The sequence below is a fragment of the Ananas comosus genome, linkage group 9 (assembly GCF_001540865.1).
Source record: "Ananas comosus cultivar F153 linkage group 9, ASM154086v1, whole genome shotgun sequence".
Classification (NCBI taxonomy): Eukaryota; Viridiplantae; Streptophyta; class Magnoliopsida; order Poales; family Bromeliaceae; genus Ananas; species Ananas comosus.
Genome location: NC_033629.1, coordinates 7,407,538 through 7,428,187, shown reverse-complemented (window position 1 = coordinate 7,428,187; position 20,650 = coordinate 7,407,538). Strand labels below are relative to the sequence as shown.

The 20,650-nt window shown below is 34.5% G+C and overlaps 1 protein-coding gene across 10 annotated transcripts in view; it reads left to right on the top strand.

Moving 5' to 3' along the window:
- The window catches only part of LOC109715705 (probable Xaa-Pro aminopeptidase P), a 47,103-nt gene continuing 28,685 nt past the window's right edge, over nt 2,233–20,650 (top strand). For 7 of the 10 annotated variants that reach the window (XM_020240830.1, XM_020240837.1, XM_020240832.1 and 4 more), the window contains exons 1-9: nt 2,234–2,753; nt 6,528–6,653; nt 6,740–6,859; nt 10,503–10,775; nt 15,869–16,041; nt 16,602–16,880; nt 18,087–18,238; nt 20,106–20,296; nt 20,500–20,608. In XM_020240830.1, coding sequence (XP_020096419.1) covers nt 2,265–2,753; nt 6,528–6,653; nt 6,740–6,859; nt 10,503–10,775; nt 15,869–16,041; nt 16,602–16,880; nt 18,087–18,238; nt 20,106–20,296; nt 20,500–20,608 — 1,912 coding nt within the window. In that variant the 5' untranslated portion in view covers nt 2,234–2,264. Of the gene's footprint in view, nt 2,754–6,527; nt 6,654–6,739; nt 6,860–10,495; nt 10,776–15,868; nt 16,042–16,601; nt 16,881–18,086; nt 18,239–20,105; nt 20,297–20,499; nt 20,609–20,650 lie in introns of those variants that run through there. The other 3 variants (XM_020240828.1, XM_020240829.1, XM_020240838.1) reach the window with 2 other exon arrangements.

Here is a 20,650-nt window from a genome sequence, read left to right as displayed (position 1 = left end):
TTTTACTCGCCTTGTTATCATATAACTCTTTCTCGATGTATACCGACACACATCCATAATGTTTAAACAATCCAATCATTCTCTCCGATGATTCATCATCTATTATTTTGTGAGTTATACATTCATTCGTACCCATAGAGTATCGAATTGTGAATTTGAGACAAAATTCTTTTCTAGTACAATTTGCTAAACGATACATTCTAATTTTAAAATTAGTAAATAACGTATCTGAACTAATCACGATCAATTTTTTTTGACCGCCGACATATTGGCTACTATTTTCATCCGTAATTAACTGTTCATCCCACTGACTCTTAAAGACATCCGATAACTAGCCATTTTAACTACATAGAAAAAACTTTCAAATCCCCTCTCAAAATATTTGGCAAATTTAATGCAAAAAAGTAATAAAGAAAAAGAAAGGGGCCACATGGAGTCTCCCCTATCCCACACAATAATCCAACAAAGACTATTGGTTGGATTCTTCGCCAATTTATTATTGAACGAGAGATAAATATTTTAACATTTTAAATTTCAATTCATTGAAAGTTTTAATAGGAAAGAGCTCATGTTTACTGAAAAGTTGCATCTGAACAGGGCTACTACTCCCAATAAGAAAAAGAGTTGACATATTAAGAATTAGAATTTTTTTTTTTTGAGAGATAGGTAGCACGCTACCCGCTTTGTTTATTTCAAATAGAAATAAACTTAGCTGGAAATGTCAATTAACTAGGATTCGAACTTGGGATCTCGGGTACCAACCACCAAGCCCTTTGCCACTTGCTCTAGGGGTCGTCTTATCATAATGTCTTGATATCGTCTTATCATAATGTCAACTAAACATGAAACAAAATCCTCCCAATGTGCTCAACATAACTCGTACTCAATGGCTAATAGCTTAACACTTGGTATCCAAGATCCCAATTTTAAAGCCTAGCTAGTTTTTACATTTTTAGCTTGTTGTCATGTGGTGTGTCCATAATGCCAACAATGCCCACAAACAACAAAGAACATTGAAGAAAAGTTCATGAGCTACCTGAACGTCAGCGAGGGTGAGAGAGAGCAATATGGGAGGGAAGAGAGAGAGAGCAATGTGGGTTGCAGAGGGAGGCGGCGGGGTTGGTAGGGACGACGGCGTAGGGGTGGCAATCCAGCTCAGCGTTCACGAGTCGGTTCATGTTTGGCTCGAAATGAGCTCGAGATCGAATCGTTCGTTTAGTAAATGAGCGAACACGAGCTAAAATTTTCAGCTTGTTTAATAAACAAGCCGAACACGAGCTAGGATCAGCTCGCTTGTGTTCAGCTCGATAATAGCTCGAATACATATATTTTATATTTATATAATTTATTTAATTTATATTTATATATATTTATATATAAATAAATAATTATATATATAATATATATTTTTATTATTTGATTTTTAGCAAAATAAAAATATAAAGGCGAGCTCAATTATAAAAAGACTAATTTATATGTAAAGTTTCAACTATTAGATCAAAAGTCTAATGGATAAGATTATATTTTATATATATATATATATATATATATATATATCCAATATAATACTTTTAACTTATTGTTCGTTGGCCAGCTTGTGAGCCATTAACGAGCCGAACACGAGCTGAATTTTTCAGCTTAATACTTTAACAAGCCGGCTCGTTGTTTGGCTCATTGACGATGGCAGCAGGGGTAGCGGCGATCGGCGACAACTTTGGGAGAGGGAGGGGCAGAGAGAGAGAGCGCGAAAGCGCGAGAGAGAAGTCGGGACTAGGAGGTGGGGTGTACTTAAAGAAGAGAGTGAACCGTTCATCGCCTTCATAAAGTGGTGAACGGTTCATCGCCTTCATAACGCAGTGAACGATTCACAACTTTCTCAAAATGGTGAACCGTTTACTGCCTTCTCAAGGCATAATGCATGATCGAGAACTCGAGAAAATCTCTTAGGACTTTAAAAATTTCATTGAGGTTGTAGGCGATGATCATTTACCGTCTTTAATAGTTATATTACAAAGATAGTAAATTATTCATCGTCTTAGTAAAAATAGTAAACGATTCACCGTCTTCAGAAAAAATATTCGACCTGGCGCTTATACGGCGAAGAGAGAATTAGTTTACCAAATATAAATTTTAAATATTATTTTGTAAATTACAAAATTTTAGATAATTATTTTATAAAAAAAAAAAAAGTAGAAAAAACAAAAGAAAGAGTGTTGGCAAAAACAATCTCGGACTGCAGAGCCGTCGGAGCTTGGGCATCTCGTATGTATAATTTCTGCAACCGCCTCGCCGTTCGGAGCCACCTTATCCTCGCTCCCCACCACTCCCATCCCGCTCCTCTCCCGATGGAATCCGCGCTCTTCTCCTCTTCCCCTCTCTCCGCCTTCGTCCCCCGCTCTCCTCCCTCTCTCGCTTCTCGACCCCTCCGTTTACTCTCCCTCCCCTTCTCCCTCCTCATCCACCATTCCCCCCCACCGCGCGGCGGCCCTCCCCTCCTCCCTCGCCGCCTCCTCCGCCGCTTCTCCCCCGCCGCCTACGCCGACGCCGACGCCGCCGCCGCTTCCGCTGCAGAATCCCGGAGCTCCGGTGATCGCGTCGTCGCGCGGCCATCGTCGGAGCTCCGGATGGGGCGGCCCGGAGGAAGCGGGACCGGCGTCGCCGGCGACGAGAAGCTCCGGTCACTCCGGGAGCTGTTCGCGAGGCCCGATGTAGCGATCGATGCCTATATCATCCCTTCCCAAGACGCTCACCAGGTTTTTCTTCTGGATTTCGGCATTTCTTGATTCAATTGTTTGGAATTATGGAAATGCTATAAATCTGTGGATTGAAGTAGGCATTGATAAAACTATCTCAAGACTAATCTATTGCTTTCCATGCTTGTTTTTTCCACCCTTCTAAAATACTTTTTTTATTATAATTGGAATAGATGAGACGGGACTCCTTGATGAAAGCTCGGTCTTCAACAAGTGAATAGTGATTTTACTGTATATAAGTAGCGTTCACCCAAATGAGCGACGTCTAAATTTTAACAACTAGGCTTTACATGTACGGTGGATGTTAGGTGAGCTATGATATAAGTATGCTCTGATAGTTAGATAATGGATGAGCTGAAGGATGGGGATTTGAAACATTACAACTGGCGGATGTGGGGTATCGAATTATGATCTCATGGAATGTGGGGGTTTGGGACTAGCTTTAACACCACATTATCTAGAAGATCAATATGATAGTAAACCGGTGCTTGAAAAAGCGCAAAAAAGCGCAAAGACTTCATGAAGCCTAGGCGCAAGGTGCACCACGAGGCGCGCGCCTCAAGAAGGTGAGGCGCATGTCTAATAAAAATAAAACACTCTTAACAAGTCTATTTTAAATGGATGTTTTACGTTAAAAAATTTTAAAATAACTATACAAAAACAAAATAACCATAAAAAAGTAAAAAAATCGCATGTATAAATATTCTCAGCTTAAAAATAAAAAGATTATGTTTCAACTTTTAGTTTAAAAGTGCTTGCTGCTGCTTCTTTCTTTTTGCCGCTCCTACTTGTTGCCGCTGGGGGGTGGAAGAGAGAACGGCCAAGAGAAAAGGGAAAGAAAGTGTTCAATTAGCATTTTTTTTAAAAATTTCTTAATATTTTAAAATATATTGAAGAAACTCAACCCGAAAATCCAAACCCTATACACATTAAATATAAATATCACAAAGCGCGTCTGAGACGCGCGGCTCACTCCCTGAGGCGCTGAGACTCGCGCCTCGTGCCTAGGCGCTGAGGCGTGTCTTTTCAAACACTATAAGAAACAACCTAGTAATTGTCTTAATAATAGTATATGTAAAGTGGTTTGAGAAGACAAAAAGCGTAAGAGATGGTGATGCAGAATCGGGTGTGGATAGGATTGATTCGTTTAGGTTTTAACTTTTTTTCTAATTTTCGGAATTATTTTACTTGTCAATTTGTTTTAGTCGCTTTTGTAAAGATTTTTAGGATTTATCATATGGAATAAATCTTTAAAAATTAGGGATATGGTTTAGATTTTTTTAGATATATTCGAATTAGGTAAATATCCCTAAAATCTTTGGATTTGAATTAGATTAGGATTACGTTTGGAAGGTTATAAAAATAGCCTATAATTTGTAATTGAGAGATGGAGTTATAATGGAATAAGATTTGGGTTTGTGTTTTGACTATGGTCATAGTATCTTCTTCCCCTCTCCTTCTCTGCCGTGTGTATCGGCAAGATCCTTCCCAAGAGGTTCTATCTTTCTCTTTCTCTTCTTCTTTTCTCCTTTCATCTATTTCTCTCTTATTCTTCAATCTTCTCTTAATTTTCTTTTAAAAGAAAATGTCGAAATCTTTTTTTAAAGCCGTACTACTTTTTTTTAATGTTTTCCTTTTTTTAATTACGAAAATTAATTTATAATTTATTTAAATCTTTAAAAAAATTTTAAAAAAAATCTGAAAATTAATCTAAAATTTTTAGAAAATTCCAAATTTGGTTTTAAATTGATTTTGGGCTCATCACTTGCAAGATAGATTAGGGTTTTCCTAATCTCTCCTGCGTCAGATGGTATAATACTTTCCCATTTTTCTTTTATTATGAAATAGCAAGTTTTTGACTTTGAGCTTCAAAAGTTGGGAGGTTAGTTGTGAACAACAAGAATTGCTAGGATTTCGTTATTCAAGTACTAAAGATTGAACCACTTTCTTTTTGGTATTTTGATTTGTTGCCATACTTGTTCAGTCTGTAAATTTTTACTCTCAGCCACCTATTACTTTGAAAGAGACGTCCTGAGAATTATGACTAATAAAATACATATTAGAGTTTTAATATGATAATTGGGTATGATATGGTTCTTGATTTTGATCCTCTCGTCAAACTTCGAAATTGGCAAATGTCCTTGAATCTCTACGCTTGATATGGTCTGATCCTCATTTTTATCTTGTGTTTGAGGGGGTGTGACACCAGCTTAAATAATTATGCAAAGAAACACAATCGCTTTGAGTGAAATGGCAAAAAGAACAAAACAAGAATTAGATTGAATAATAACCTATAGACTTTAGGTTTAGGTCCCTTTTTTTTTAATTTTCGCATACCACACTTTAGTGATCAATGGTGTAGCGTACCATAATAGCTTTTGCCAGTTGGACAGAAATAGAAGGTCATATTGCATAATATGAACATTAGGTACGTAATGCAAAAATTTGAAGTTAAAGGAACTAACTATGTTCACATGAAACTTCAGGCGCTTTCTGTAACTCAGATTACAGGTTCAAGTGGAATATGAAAAAATTGTTTACCATAACAGCTGTTGCAAAAGTTGGACATATAATAGAGGTCAGAGTCATATTGCATGTATGGACATTAGAGACATGATGCCAAAATTTGGAGTTAAAGGAGCATTGGCATGAAAATTCAAGCACCGACTATAAATTTTACATATCTCAGACTGCAGGTTCAATTGAAATATGAAAAAAATTTAAAGTATTAGAAATTTTATATCTTAGGAATCAGAGGGGTGATTGAAAAGGTGCCTTGTTAGCATGTAACTCATAAGCATCACACACAATTTGGGATGCTAAGCAGATGCACACCCGCAGTGTGTGTCTGCAATTTTACAGGAAAAAAAATTGGTCAGCTCACCCTCGAATGCCTTTTTTGAGTTCCCATCTTGTGATATATTCTCTCTCTTTTGAATCTACTTAGAATCTACTTAGAATCTACTTGGAGAACTAAAGGTCGTCTTAGAGAACAGTGGGAAACTTTAAGATCCTATCCAATCACCTTACTCTTTTCTCAGAGTCTAATCCTAATTAGGTAGATTATAATAACTAAGAAAGCTAAGGAATGAGTAACTTGATATGCAAAGAAATTTCTCTTATTCTCTCATGGATAATTTTAGATTTTAAAGATTTCAAAAGATTAGTTAAATCTTTCATTATTTTTTTCTGATTCTTTTTTCTTAAATAAATCTTTGAAGATTGTTATAATACCTAACATTATCTTGACTTATCACTAAATTCAAAAGAATATCTTAAACGTATATTATTATTTAGATTTTTTTCCTTTTCTCTTCTTTAATGAAGCATTTTGGCATATAAAAATAGATGATGTTTATATAATAGTAATACATAATGAAATGTTAATGGAATTATAGTTATTTGTCATTTCTTTGTTGTTTCTGTGTCGTAATTTTGTTGTGAAGTTGTCAAGTCTATGTTCAAGCCATGTTGTGCCCCGTGTCCCATGTCTGTGTTTGTGTAACCAATATGCAGCCTAGACCAATTGAGAATGCCCGCACTGACATGCACATTAAAGCATATGCATAATGTAGTTTGTACATGCACATGCAGGCTCAAACATATGAATGCTCACACACATGCAGACAAGTGCACAGATGTAGATGGGCGTCCACATGCACACACACGTGCGCACACAAGCACACGCATCTCTAACAATGTTGATCTCCTTAAAATAAAACCGTCTATTTATCACCTCTTATTACAATCCTTTATGATGTATTGTAATTGTAGAGTGAGTTTATCGCTGAATGTTTTATGCGGCGGGCATACTTGACGGGCTTCACTGGTAGTGCTGGTACTGCTGTGGTAACTAAAGAAAAGGCTGCTCTTTGGACAGATGGCCGTTACTTCCTCCAGGTAGGCATGTAGATCTTCCATATCCTTTGTATTGGCAACGCCAACTATTAATCTTCTCACAGTACTACTATACGCATGCTGAGTAGGCTGAGAAGCAGCTGAGTCCTGATTGGATCCTTATGCGGAGTGGAAATCAAGGTGTCCCTACGACTAGCGAGTGGCTCAATGATGTTTTGCCTGCTGGTTGTCGAATTGGTATTGACCCTGTGAGTTTCATATGATCTCTAACGATATTGCAGGAGAAAATTGAATTAAAAATGTGTGGTATTATTGCTAATAATATGATATCTGGTGATATATAAAAGATTTATCCTTATTTCATTCGTCAAATTATTTTTCTCTCTTATTACTGTTTGTTCAGTCATCTAATCATGTTTTAACATTGTCAAAGAAATAATATGATCTTTTTGTTTAGCTGATGATTTTTTTAAAAAAAAATACAATTCTACATAAATACTTTTCTTTACTATGAGATATACAACCATAAGCCTTAATTAGTCTTAAGACATTGTGAACATCTTAGAGAATTGTCAGTAGATTGTAGGCAGAATAACAGATTTGTTTGCATTCGATCTGTTGAAATCTATCACAAAACTATCCCTGTATTTTTGCTCGGACAAATGTTTAGTTATCTTTTTCCAATTGTACAAAACTCTTGATAAGATTGAATATGATTTTAATGATTTAAATAGAGAGATACAATACAACAGGACAATACTTTGGGAAAGATAATAATGCTAACAAAATTGGAACTTATCTATAAGTTGCTTGGGCAAATCATTATAAACTTAATCTTGGATTTTGTATTTGTTGTTGCTGATAGTTTTGTTCCATAACTGCAAATCCAAAATGTGGACTTCACAATCGAAAAGGACTAAGTGAGCTCTTTTCTCGATAACAAGGATTAAGTGTCGTGAACGGGGTCGTGTTGAAAACTTATCGGCACAGTACGACAAGGTGTGTGCCAGACTGTGCCAATGCATGCCGGTCACAGAAAATACATATGGACCGCATAATGGAATGAAATATTCAGTTTCTTTAGCAACAAAATATTCTAATTTCTCATTATATGTCTTTATCAAATCTTTTAAACTTTATTTGAGAAAATTACTTATTAATTTAAAGAAAGAGAGTTTGAGCTGTGCCATCGGTACGAGGGCTGTATCGTGCTAATATCTTATTGGCACGATATGGCACGATACGACACGATAGATATGGCCCGTGCCGATGGGCACTTAAATCCTTGCTCGGTAACTTTTAAGTTAGCTTTGAGCGCATATTCTAAATTTATGAAAAGTTAGCTAGGTTATTGTGAGGGTGAAATCTAATATTTATATCATCTTGCTTCTATTATCTCCATTCACTAGACTCGGTCAATGCTAACGGCCTTTGCATGTAATCCTTAAAGAGGGGATGAATCTTAATTTACTGGAGAATGAAAGAGGCGGTGAAATCTTAATCTACTACTGGAGAATGAGATAAATGGGTTTGAAAGAACATTCTCCAGCCGTTGTTTGTTTATGTTGTTTACTGTTCTATTATATTTGAAAAACATATAGTGCTACATGGACTGTGCACACCCTGTGATCACTTATTATGGTTGCCTACTTCTCACTTTCATCTGTACTTGTAATCAATTAAGCTTTTGCAGTATGCAATGTTATTTAAATTAATGGCCATTGTTATGTTATATATATATATATATATATATAGATATATATAGAATTAGGCTACTATACTATCTATAGTACCGGAGCCCCGGTACTCTAGTCTTATTCTCGATCTTAGGGTGTTCAAATTAACGATCCACACCGTTAAATATGATTTAGGGTATATGAAGTTCTTAGGAATAAAATTTTAGTTTTTTTCGACATCGTTTACTTAGTAAATAAATTATGTCAAAATGGACGGTGGAAATTGAATAATCTTTAAAATTTGAGTATAGGACTTTTAAATTCAAGATCAAGAATGTTAGCCTTAATCTAGATAGTTCAAAGTATTTTCTATCAAAATTTGAAGAAATTTAGATTCTTTTACACCGTTAAACTCCAAACTCGCCATAGTAGCCATTGAAAATTGACAATTTTGAAATGGTTTGATCATAAAGTAAACTATGTCGAAAAGATATAAAATTTTATTTCTAAAACCTTTAAATACCTTAGATCAGTTTTAACGGTGTGGATCGTTGATTTGAACACCCTAAGATCGAAAACGAGACTATCGTACCGGAGCCCCGGTACTATAGATAGTATAGAAGACTAGCTCTCTCTCTCTCTCTCTCTCTCTCTCTAGAGAGCCCCGGTACTATATATATATTAATGCGACCATACTCTTATGAGTATAGAGTTCTTTGTACTCATAAGTTGTTTTCAATGATGGAAATTCCGAATCCACGATCCATGCCGTTAAATATGATCTAGAGTATTTGAAACTTTTAAACAACAGATTTTGTAATTTTTTAAAATTATAGTAAAGTTCATCAAGCAGGCATAAAATGAATGGTCAAAATTGAATGACATCCTGGGCGTCACGGGCACCAACACGAGACACGACACGGTTCGGACATCACAACTCTGCAACTTTCAAAAAATTAGGACACAGACACGACATAAACACCGTTAATAAAATATAATATTAATAATATAATAATATATTTTTATTATATATAAAATATTAATTTTGGTAAAAAATTGTTATATTTCTCATACGAATGAAAGTTAGTAAAATTTTTATTGATAGTTTATATATTTTAAGAAAAAAAATTCCCCACCATACATAATTTATTGATATTGTCAAAAAAAATTATATGTATTCATCAAAAAGCTAAAATATTTATTATTGTACATTACATATGTATAGAAATTGTAACATAAAAATAGGTATATATATTTTTTAGTTGTATGCGCTATGAATCGGCATTTTTAGTTGTATGCGCTATGAATCGGCATTAAACGGGCGTCCAAGGAGCGTCCATGTCGGACACGTGTCCGACATGGACACGCGCGTATCCGACACGGACATGCGAGGCTTATAGAAGTGTCCGTGATACGTAGATGACATCCTAGAAATAGATAATCGGATCCTTCAATTTAAAATCAAAGTTATTGATCTTTATGTAAATAGTGAATAGAATTTTTTATAAAAAATTCAACCAATTTCGATTTTTTTACACTATTAAACTAGCAAGTTTCCCATACCGGCCGTTAAAAGTTATCAATTTTGAGGTCTTTGATTGTAAGGTAAATGATGTCGAAAAATTATGAAATTTGATTTTTACATATTTCAAATGCTATAAATCGTGTTTAACGGTATGGATCATTGATTCGGGAGTTTTATCATCGAAAACAACTTATGAGTACGAAGTTGATCGAACTCATAAAAGTATAGTAGCTTGACTCTCTCTTTCTCTATATGTTGAATTCAGAGAATTCACCTTAATGCTGCATGTACTGATATATATATTTTTTAAATAAAAGCTGTAGTTGGAGATTTCACCTTACTATCTTTTTTGTTTCTGCTTCTTGTTCTTCAAATGTTCTCATTTTTATCTTCATATCTTTCACATTTTGGGAGCATGATTGTGCTTGGAGTTTACTTGAGCAATGCTAAATAGGAAATTCTATATGCATAGCTGATGATTATTGTGCACTCTCCATTTGTTTTCATTAAGTTCCAGCAAAGATTCAATAGTATATAGGGCGTATAGATTTCTCTTATATAGAGATATAGAAATATCCTGGATAATATGTTTATTTAGTCATTTTATTCAAACTTTCACTCTATTTCTCTGTCTAGTTCAATTGCCCAATATCTAATCTGGTGTCCTCTTTGACTTTTTGAAGGGAGCAGTTCCTCTTTTCTCATGATGCAGCTGAGGAACTGAAAGAAGCAATTTCTAAGAAGAATCATGAACTGATTTTGATAAAGGATTTTAACCTTGTTGATGAAATTTGGAAATCAAGGCCAAAACCTCCCGGCAAACCTACTAGGGTGCATGATATCAAGTATGCTGGTGTTGACGTCTTATCAAAATTGTCTTCCTTGAGATCTGTACTTGTTGAAAATGGTTGTACAGCTATTGTTATATCAATGCTCGACGAAGTTGCATGGCTGTTAAATATGGTATTATTCTGACACCCCTATATATAATAGTTGAATTAGTCCCTAGACTTTATTGTGCTGTGCTGTATTATGCCATTGAATGCATTTGATTTAAAAACTCTTTCATCCGTCTTCTCAATGGCTAATCTTTAGGTTAGCATTTCTTGCATAGTAACCTGGTATCAATGTTTCTGAAAGATCCTTTTCCTCTTGATTAGCATAAACCAAATTTAATATATTGAAGCCAAGGTTTAAAGTGCTGTGGCACGGGATCGTGCCGCTGTCTGCTTGACACGGTACTGTATCGGCACATTTCTATGCCGACACATGGTACGCTTACGTGCCGATGGATACGCAAGACTTCCTACTGGCACGCTTTGGTACGAACTTATTTCAGTTTTTTTGGTTTCAATAAACTCTTATAATGTTATTTTGAAAGATTTAATCAAATAATTATGAATATTTGATATGTATAGCTTACTATACTCATCAAATAATATATACTTGTAATCTTTTTTGCATGTAAAGTACAACTATTTCTGATGCAGAATCGAAATTTTTACCAGTTAGAATTTTTAAAATGCGAACATCTTTTTCTCTTTTTTCTTTTGACCATCTATATCGAGTACGGCTACTATACTATTATGAGTACGATCGCCCTCATACTCATAAGTTGTTTTCGATGATAGAGCTTCCGAATCGACGATCCACACCGTTAAACGTTATCTAGAGCACTTGAAACATCTAGAAATCAAATTTCATAATTTTTCGACATCATTTACCTTACGATCAAAAGCTCACAAAATTGACAATTTTTAACGGCCGGTATGGAATACTTGCTAGTTTAACAGTGCAAAAGAATCCGAATAGGTTGAATTTTTGATAGAAAATTCTATTCACTACCTAGATAAAGATCAATAACTCTGATCTTAAATTGAGGATCCGATCATTCATTTTTAAGACATCGTTCGATTTTGACCGTTCATTTTATGCCCGCTTGATGGACTTTATTATGATTTCGAAAAATTACGAAATTTATTTTCTAGAAGTTTCAAATACTCTAGATCATATTTAACGGAGTGGATCGTCGATTCGGAAGCTCCATCATCGAAAACAACTTATGAGTACGAAGGGCCCAATACTCATAATAGTATAGTAGCCCTACTCATATATTTACCTATACATTATGTCTCTTAAACTTTGCTACATGGCATCATTCTCTTTCGTTGTTAAATTAAATGTGGGCTCCACCAATTTCTCTTTTTTTGTTTGAACCAAACCAGGTTGTTGGGTGCCACCTTGAACCGGCTCAAGTCTTCCAAATAATTATATAATTTTTCTCTGTTTGTGCTTGAACTGAACCGGATCAACTTGCTTCATTGGACCGAATTAATTATTCTATATATTTTCATCTTTGAACCATATATTTTTTTTAATTATCTGAATCGAACCAATAATGCTGAATCGGGTCAACTTACTTCATTAGATCGAACCAAACCAATTGCTCTATATATTACTATCTTTGAACCAGATTTTTTTTTAATTTATCTGAACCGAACCAATAATTATTGAATAAGAGCTCCACCCTGAACTAGCTCAAGTTCTCTTCTTTTTTCGCTTGAACCGAATCAGATTTCTTTTTCTTTGCTTGAACTGAACCGGTGCCCTCTTTCTTGCTTGAACCGAGCTCGGTCAAATCTATGCCTTTTTCTCTTCTCTTTTTTTTATAGAAATTCTCATTTAGGACTTTTTTTAGAAAAAAAGAAAATTAACTGATATTTGTATTAATTTATTATTAATATTGATATAAAATATGATGATAAAGTATATTTAGCAAACATGTAATGTCTTCATTTATTTTTAAACTGTTGATTCATACATATAGATTGCCTATATGTTTGAATAATTTATAATCAATCAAATATAAATTATTTAAAAATTTATGAAAAGATATATCATTAATATTTTTATTTTTTTTCTAATTTTCTGCCCGTCGCATCGCAGGGGTTACTACACTAGTATTACAGTCTTTCTTTTATAAGATACAAAAAAATAATTTTTTCATTTATTTTTAAACTGTTGATTCATACATATAGATTGCCTATATGTTTGAATAATTTATAATCAATCAAATATAAATTATTTAAAAATTTATGAAAAGATATATCATTAATANATTAATTTTTTCAAAAAATTAATAGATCTATCAAAAAAATTAAGCGATAAATTATATGACAAATAAATTAAATAAATTTAAGTATCAATTGATTTAATTTAACTTTTAATTTTATCAGTATTTTCAATCTTCTAAGCAAAATTAAAATTTTATGTTTAATGTGCCTCAAAATTTATTTATTGAGTTCAAATTTGCTCTCTTAATTCGGCAAAAGTTTTGCGGTGCAACAAATTTTGATAAATAATTTGTGAAGAAAAAATGGATGTTTGTGGTGGAAGCGGAGGGCTCGGGCCAATCGAATATGTAAATTAAAAATTTGTCCTATATTGATAAACAAAAAAAATTAAATTATAATTCTTTTGATTTGCCTACAAATATATTTTTAATTTGCAATGTCTTTGGGGGATGTGGGGTACCCAGAATACTTAAGATACCCCAAAAAACAAAACAAAAGAAAAAAAAAAACAAAAAGCAAAAAAAAAAGTGCACAGTGCCGGCACGGCATTGTGCCACGGCAGGCGTCGCCGTGCCGCTCTGTCTCGTGCGGCACGGCCCCACGTGCAGCGGCACGGAGGGGGGGTCCGTACCGCCCCGTGCTGTACGGCACGGGACGGCACTTCAATCCTTGATTGATGCATCTTAGACAACATATTTAACTTGGATGGTGATCAATGTTACCTTTGGCTGCTACCTTATCGCACATCAATTGATATTAAGTAATACACATATGACATGCAATATAAGTTATTGATCTAGAAATAAAGAGTTTCAGAATTTTCTTTCATATACCTTTGTATACCTCTACAGGCATCTAGAGTATATATATGCATGAATTTATTGTCATATATAGATGTATGCATACATTATGCTCATGAAATACAAGTGTGTGTGGTCTGCCATTTATTTTAAGATGTTTACGCCCATGTGCAAACAAATGTGTATGTGTACATCCATTTTTTTCATGCTCATGTAAAATTTGTTTACAAATGTTTATCCAAGAAATGATTAAGGACAACGACTTGTTCATCTCGGATTTACTTCTTAGATGAACATCTTACATAATTTTAATTACTTTTCTGGCTGAAACAGTTTGATGCTCGTGATCAATACTAGAGGAAAGAATGAGTGATGAGAAGAAGATTAGTAAAAGAGAAGAATATTGTAGTTTAATGAAAGGAGAACAAAATATTTATAACATTGTTTTCAACTTACAAGAAAAAGTATAATGTCAGAGGAACCCAAAATTAAGTGATTTGAACTTGCAGAGTAACTACCTTTTAACTCGTGCCTTTATACTTCGAGGGAAAATGATTCCCCAATCTTTCACTTCTAGGAGAAGAGGTCTTAAAACGAAATTGAGAGAGATATTTAATTGCTCAATGATAAAAGAAAACCATGGCTTTTTAACAAGGATTTAAGTGTCGTGGCACGGGGTCGTGCCGGAAATTTGCCGGCACTGTACGACACAGTGCGTGCCGAGCCGTGTCGATGCGTGCCGGTCAAAAAAATTCTTATGTGCCGACATATAATAGTATGAATTATTTATTTTCTTTCGAAACAAAATATTATAACTATTTATTATGTCTTTTTATCACATCTTTTGAACTTTATTGAGGAAATTACTTACTAATTTAAAGAATAGAGGGTTTTGAGCTGTGCCATCGGCACGGGGTCTGTATCGTGCTGGTATTTTGTTGGCACGGTACGGCACGGTAGATACGGCCCTTGCCGACGGGCACTTAAAACCTTGCTTTTTAACATATAATTCATGGAAACTCTATCGAGGTATCTCTAGTGGATTTCATTTTTTAAATGGGGTGCTGATATGATTTAGTAGGAACTGCATCTTTGTATAGCTTATTTTGGTTCAAGACTGTGTTGCCTTGATTATTGATCTATTTCTTCCAATGTTACACTGCACATTTGTTATTGTTCTCTATGTTTTGTTTTTTCTTTGTTCTATCTTTCTTTTCAAAGAATCACCACCTTTAAGCGCTGCTAGTTACTGTTATCTTGCATTAAACAAGAAATTTCTCTTACACACTGGACCAAGGATATAAGTGTCGTGGCACGGGGTCGTGCCAGAAATTTGCCGGCACAGTGCGTGCCGAGCTGTGCCGATGCGTGCCGGTCAAAAAAATTCTTGTGTGCCGACACATAATAGCATGAAATATTTATTTTCTTTAGCAACGAAATATTCTAACTATTTATTATGTCTTTTTATCACATTTTTTGAACTTTACTGAGGAAATTACTTACTAATTTAAAGAATAGAGGGCTTTGAGCTGTGCCATTGGCACGGAGTCTGTATCGTGCCGGTATCTTGTTGGCACGGTACGGTACGGTGGATACGGCCCGTGCCGACGGGCACTTAAAATCTTGCATTTTTTTTTCTGCTATCTAGAAGTAATGGAAGAGCAGAATGCTATGGCTATTTTCGTGCTTAGTAGTAGGACATCTAACCTTGCAACAACTAGGTAAGGCCTTGGTATCATTTCCCCTTTTTTGTTTTTTTCCCCAATAGAATTTCCAAATGAAAATATGTCGGAGTGGATGGAGAATTGCTTGGATGGAGAATTTGCTTGTAATTCTTGCATCCAAGGTATTTGTTTAGTAACAAAAAACAATGTCTCGGAATTATTATTATTATTTTTTGTTTTTTCAAGTTGTCATCCCTCACCTGGTCAGGATTCGTGGCAAGCTTTTTAACCATAAGAAGATAGAGAAGTTCACCCACCAGGATATCCAGTCATATAGAATTTGTGTTTAAAAAAAAAAAATGAAAATGGCAAAGATGCCAAACAAGGCCTAATATTAGGACTCTACTTTCTATTAAAAGTAGATTTTGTGGTTTATTGTGTTTTTAGTGTTTACCTTAGTTCTATGCGGTTTCCTAAAAAAATCTGCTAATGGATGCATATCACCTTTTAATATGTAGAGAGGAAGCGATGTTCCAAATTCACCTGTATTCTATAGCTACTTGATTGTGGAGATTAGCCATGCTACACTATTTGTTGATAACAACAAAGTTACCCCTGGAGTACTGGATCACCTGAAAAGTGCTGGAGTAGAGTTGAAACCATATGAAGAAATTTTATCAGAAGTAGAAAGGTGATGACATAGTTGCAATGCATGAGACTCTTTTTCAGAATTTCCCTGCTTTGTCTAAAATGTATCTAATGTTTCATTTATATTTAAGTTTGTAAATCTCCTGTTTTCTCTTAGATAGTTTATGTGTTGCAACTTTTTCTTTTTCCCCCCTATTAGTAGTTTCCTTCTATACCCTATAACTAAATATGTAAAATTGTCTCCCATTTCAGATACATTTGATAAGATTGTCTAGAACACAATTTACTTTGTAAACAACTGCGTAAGCATCTTCTTTTGTCCTGAAATAAGTACTCTGTGTGGTGCTCTTCCTACATGTTTTTGAAAATTCTCCAAACATTGATTGCTCTCATATCCTACTAAAATAAAATTTTCAAAACATAGATTCATGAGTAATTTTATGCTCCAAATAAGGCAATGTCATGCAAGGTCAATTGGTTTGATTTGATCATTTGATTGGGTCGGGTACATTCTTCAACAATTGCATTTGTTAGCTTTCAGCTCTGCTCTTTGATATCACCTCCTTTGTATTATCTTTTTTTCTTAAGTGCACCATTCTACAGCTTAGCAGCAAAAGGTGCGAAGCTCTGGCTGGACACATCATGTGTAAATGCTGCAATTGTTAGTATATTTAGATCTGCCTGTGAGAGACATTTTACAAGACTTGCAACAAAATCAAGAAAGCAACTCAACAATGGAGCATCTTCAGATTTGATATCAATCAAGAGTGAAGATATTCGGAATGGAATACCTAATGGCTTGTACAAAGTTTCCCCTGTTGCCATTGCTAAAGCAGTGAAAAACAAGGCAGAGATTGAGGGAATGAAGAATTCACATTTAAGGTAACCTAATATTTATCTGTGAATTGCTATATTTCTAATGGTTTTACTTGTAGAGTGCAAATTATGTGAGGAGAATTTAAACTCAGGTGCTCATAAAGTCCTTAAAGGAACTTAAGGTCTGAAAGTGTGCGCTAGTTGTTTACACAGTTATATATGTAGTGATAAACATACAATGATATAAGCATGTATTTTGTTAGTCTTCATGTTGGAATAATTGGCAGCTACTGTGCACTTGCTCTTATTAGGTGATTGCTGTAACAAGTTGCTATGCGTCATTTTTCACTCTTGCAGAGTTGGCAAGATGATTTCTGAAGGGTGCTGATCTTTGGGAAGAAAATTTTTTTTAGCTTTTCTGTTCTTTTCTTTTTCCTTTTTTTTCTTCTAAACTTGTATTCTTGTTATATATATCCTAAGAGCTGAAAGAAGAGATCGAGAGCAAAGATGATAGAAAAATAGCATTTATTTATTTATTTNAAACTAAGTATCACTAATATTTCAACACAATGTCTTCATAAATTTAACATCTACTAAGAGCTGAAAGAAGAGATCGAGAGCAAAGATGATAGAAAAATAGCATTTATTTATTTATTTAATTTGCCGTGTAAGTTTCGCTGTCAATCTTAGTAGATGTTAAATTTATGAAGACATTGTGTTGAAATATTAGTGATACTTAGTTTGTCTACATAAATGAGTAGTTCTTCATGTTATAATGAACCTATTTGAGACTCTAGGAACACAATATGCAACTATTTGCGTATGGATAATGGTCGTATTAGTAAATAATGAGCAAGTGCTAGTTGTAGCGTTCTCCTAAATGGCATTTATATTTATTTGCAAATCTTAATGGAATGCGAAGCACTCTCATCATTAATTAGTTCATTAGAGTTTTAGTTTAACTTGAAATCTATTTTATGATCTAATGGCTAAATTTTGAAGTGATGCTTTACTTAGCAGCCAGGTTTTAATGAATTAACATTTTATTCAAGAATTCACAGTAATGCTGGCTTAGTACAATGGAATTTCGCTATTTTTCTCATAAGATAATTTTATACTTGCTAACTTCAACTTATCTGATGTATCGACTATGTAATTATCCGGCCTGTGTTTTTTGACATTTATCGTGATCAGTCACATTCCATTGTCATTTTGGTCTTTAATATAGTGTCATAAAGGTGAAAAGATAGATAACGTTACCAAATGTTGCAGAGATGCTGCTGCTTTATCAGAGTTTTGGTGCTGGATGGAACAGGAAGTTAAGAACAATCTGACGCTTACAGAAGTAGCAGTTGCTGATAAACTATTCGAATTTCGTAAACAGCAGGAGGGCTTTATCGATACTAGCTTTGACACTATTAGCGGTATATTCTTTAATGGTGTTTTATGTTTCTGTTTGGTACACTTTTTCTATACTAAATCGGAATAACATCACCTGTTGAGAGGTCTTTCTTAATAAATTTCAGTCAAGATAACATCACCTGTTGAGAGATCTTTCTTAATAAATTTTAGTCAAGCTCTTTGTATAGTTGCTGATATCTTGAGTTTAGGGAACAACCTTACATTTGAGTAATTACATGTTTTCATTGTCTTCAATTTAGAACAAACTGTGGCGCATAGGCATAGCATCCTAGGCACTTTTAAATACACTGGGCGCCTCGCATATTAAGCACTTGCCGAAGCATCATCTAGCCTACCTAAGTGACCGCCTGCCCAACCAAATGGCTTATTTTTTCCCTTTACAAAATTAAAGCCTACTTCGGTACTGTTGTCATTCCTTTTTCTTTTTTTTTTTTAAAACACAAATTATGTAATGAAGCGAGCGGGTGCATAGAGGATTGCTTGCATTCCATACCTCCAAGGGTTATATTTGGGAACAAAAAGGAAAAACTTGGTGGCTTTTCTGGTACTTTTGTGGTTTTTTCATTTTTGGAACACCAATTTGATGTGATGGAGTGTGTGGGCCGATTTTAAAATGCTGACAGTATATACATCTGCCAGCTTTATTGACAACAAAATGCAAAAAAGTTAGTAGTAACATTTTTAGCTTCTTTGTTTTTATGAAGAAGATGTCCTTTGGCATCCGGCTGGGAAGTCCACCCCCGGCACATTCAACCACAGAATTTTCATATAGAAAAAAAAAGACCAGCAACAACACCATACGAGGCTTAATAGTTACTTTTTTTTTTTCACTTTGTTTCATGGAAAAAGTATGCCATTTTGCAACCGGCTGGGGCGTATTTGAAGATAACTGGTGATAAACAATAGAGAAGTTCATTCACTAGGATATCCAATAACATATAATTTGTGCTTACAAAAACAAAAATATGGAATCCAAATGAGGCCCTAGTCTTTGGTTCATTTAACAATATATTAGTTTGGTGTTGAAAATATGGTTTATGATAACTTGCCAAGGATAACTACAGTATGAGCAATAGAGGTTGATTAATTGAAGATGAAAAATCTTTTGAATAATATATATCATTATATCTGGCCATGAGATTCGGGTTTGTTTTGTTGTAATGTAAACTTTGTAACTTATCTCTTATATATTGTTTCTTAGAATTGATTTGAAATGTTGAGAAGTTGCACTATGAAGTGATTTTGTAGTGGTATTGTGGTCATATAATATGTATACAACTGCTTAAATTCAGGCAACTTGGAAATACTATATTTTTTTTTGACCTTTTCTGGAGATATTTGTTAGATATATTTCTTGATACCTCAGGTTATTTGATGGTCTTCCTTAATCTCTAAGCATTTAAAGGGTCCCTCCATTAGGGATTACCTGCCTAACTTGACAACCTCGATACTCTTGGTTTTGCACTAGGAAGAAAGATTGCTATGTTGCTTTTAGCTTACTACAAATGATAGTTCTTTACTCAGATTCACCATGACATATCAATCTCAAAGTGATATTAACGGCACTTTATAGCTCATAATCAATGGGGATGCTGTGGTAATTCACTTTCCAGGACAACTTTCCTGTTCTTGTTTAGTGGAGGAAACTAGTATGAATCATATGATTGGTTAGAGCTCCTTTTGGATTTGAGTTATTGTGTTCCAACAATTTCCATTTCTTTTGTTGTATCACAGTAGGAATTGCTGTATTTCTTATCTACAGATTATTGAATCTTTTGCTTTTACTTTTGATCCATCTAGTAAGTTTTAAGTGGATAAATGTCGAAATAATTCCTGTCCCATTAAATGAACAATCGATTGGTTTTTCAGGTTATGGTGCGAATGGTGCTGTTATACACTATAAGCCAACTTCAGACAGTTGTAGTTTTGTTGGTACCGACAATCTCTTTCTGTTAGACAGTGGTGGTCAGTATGTTGATGGCACCACTGACATAACAAGGACGGTACATTTTGGCGAGCCTTCTGCGTGGCAAAAGGAATGCTTCACAAGAGTCTTACAGGTGTTATTTTTGTCTGAAGCTTTGTTATATATCTTCTGGCCACCATTTATTTGACCTATCTTACATTAAAGTGTTTCTTTTGGATTTTGTTATCCTAATTTTCTTTCTTTATTCTAAGATACCTATAGAATCTTACTAGGTTCTTTCGTTGCTCTCCTTTATGATTTATGCTCTAGATAAGCTGTTAGCTCTTGTTCATGCAGGGTCATATAGCTCTTGATCAGGCTATTTTCCCTGAGAGGATGCCTGGTTTTGTACTTGATGTACTCGCACGATCTTCTCTTTGGAAAGTTGGGCTTGATTATAGGCATGGTAGTTTTCTGTTTCAGTCATTGGATAATTATTATGAAGCAT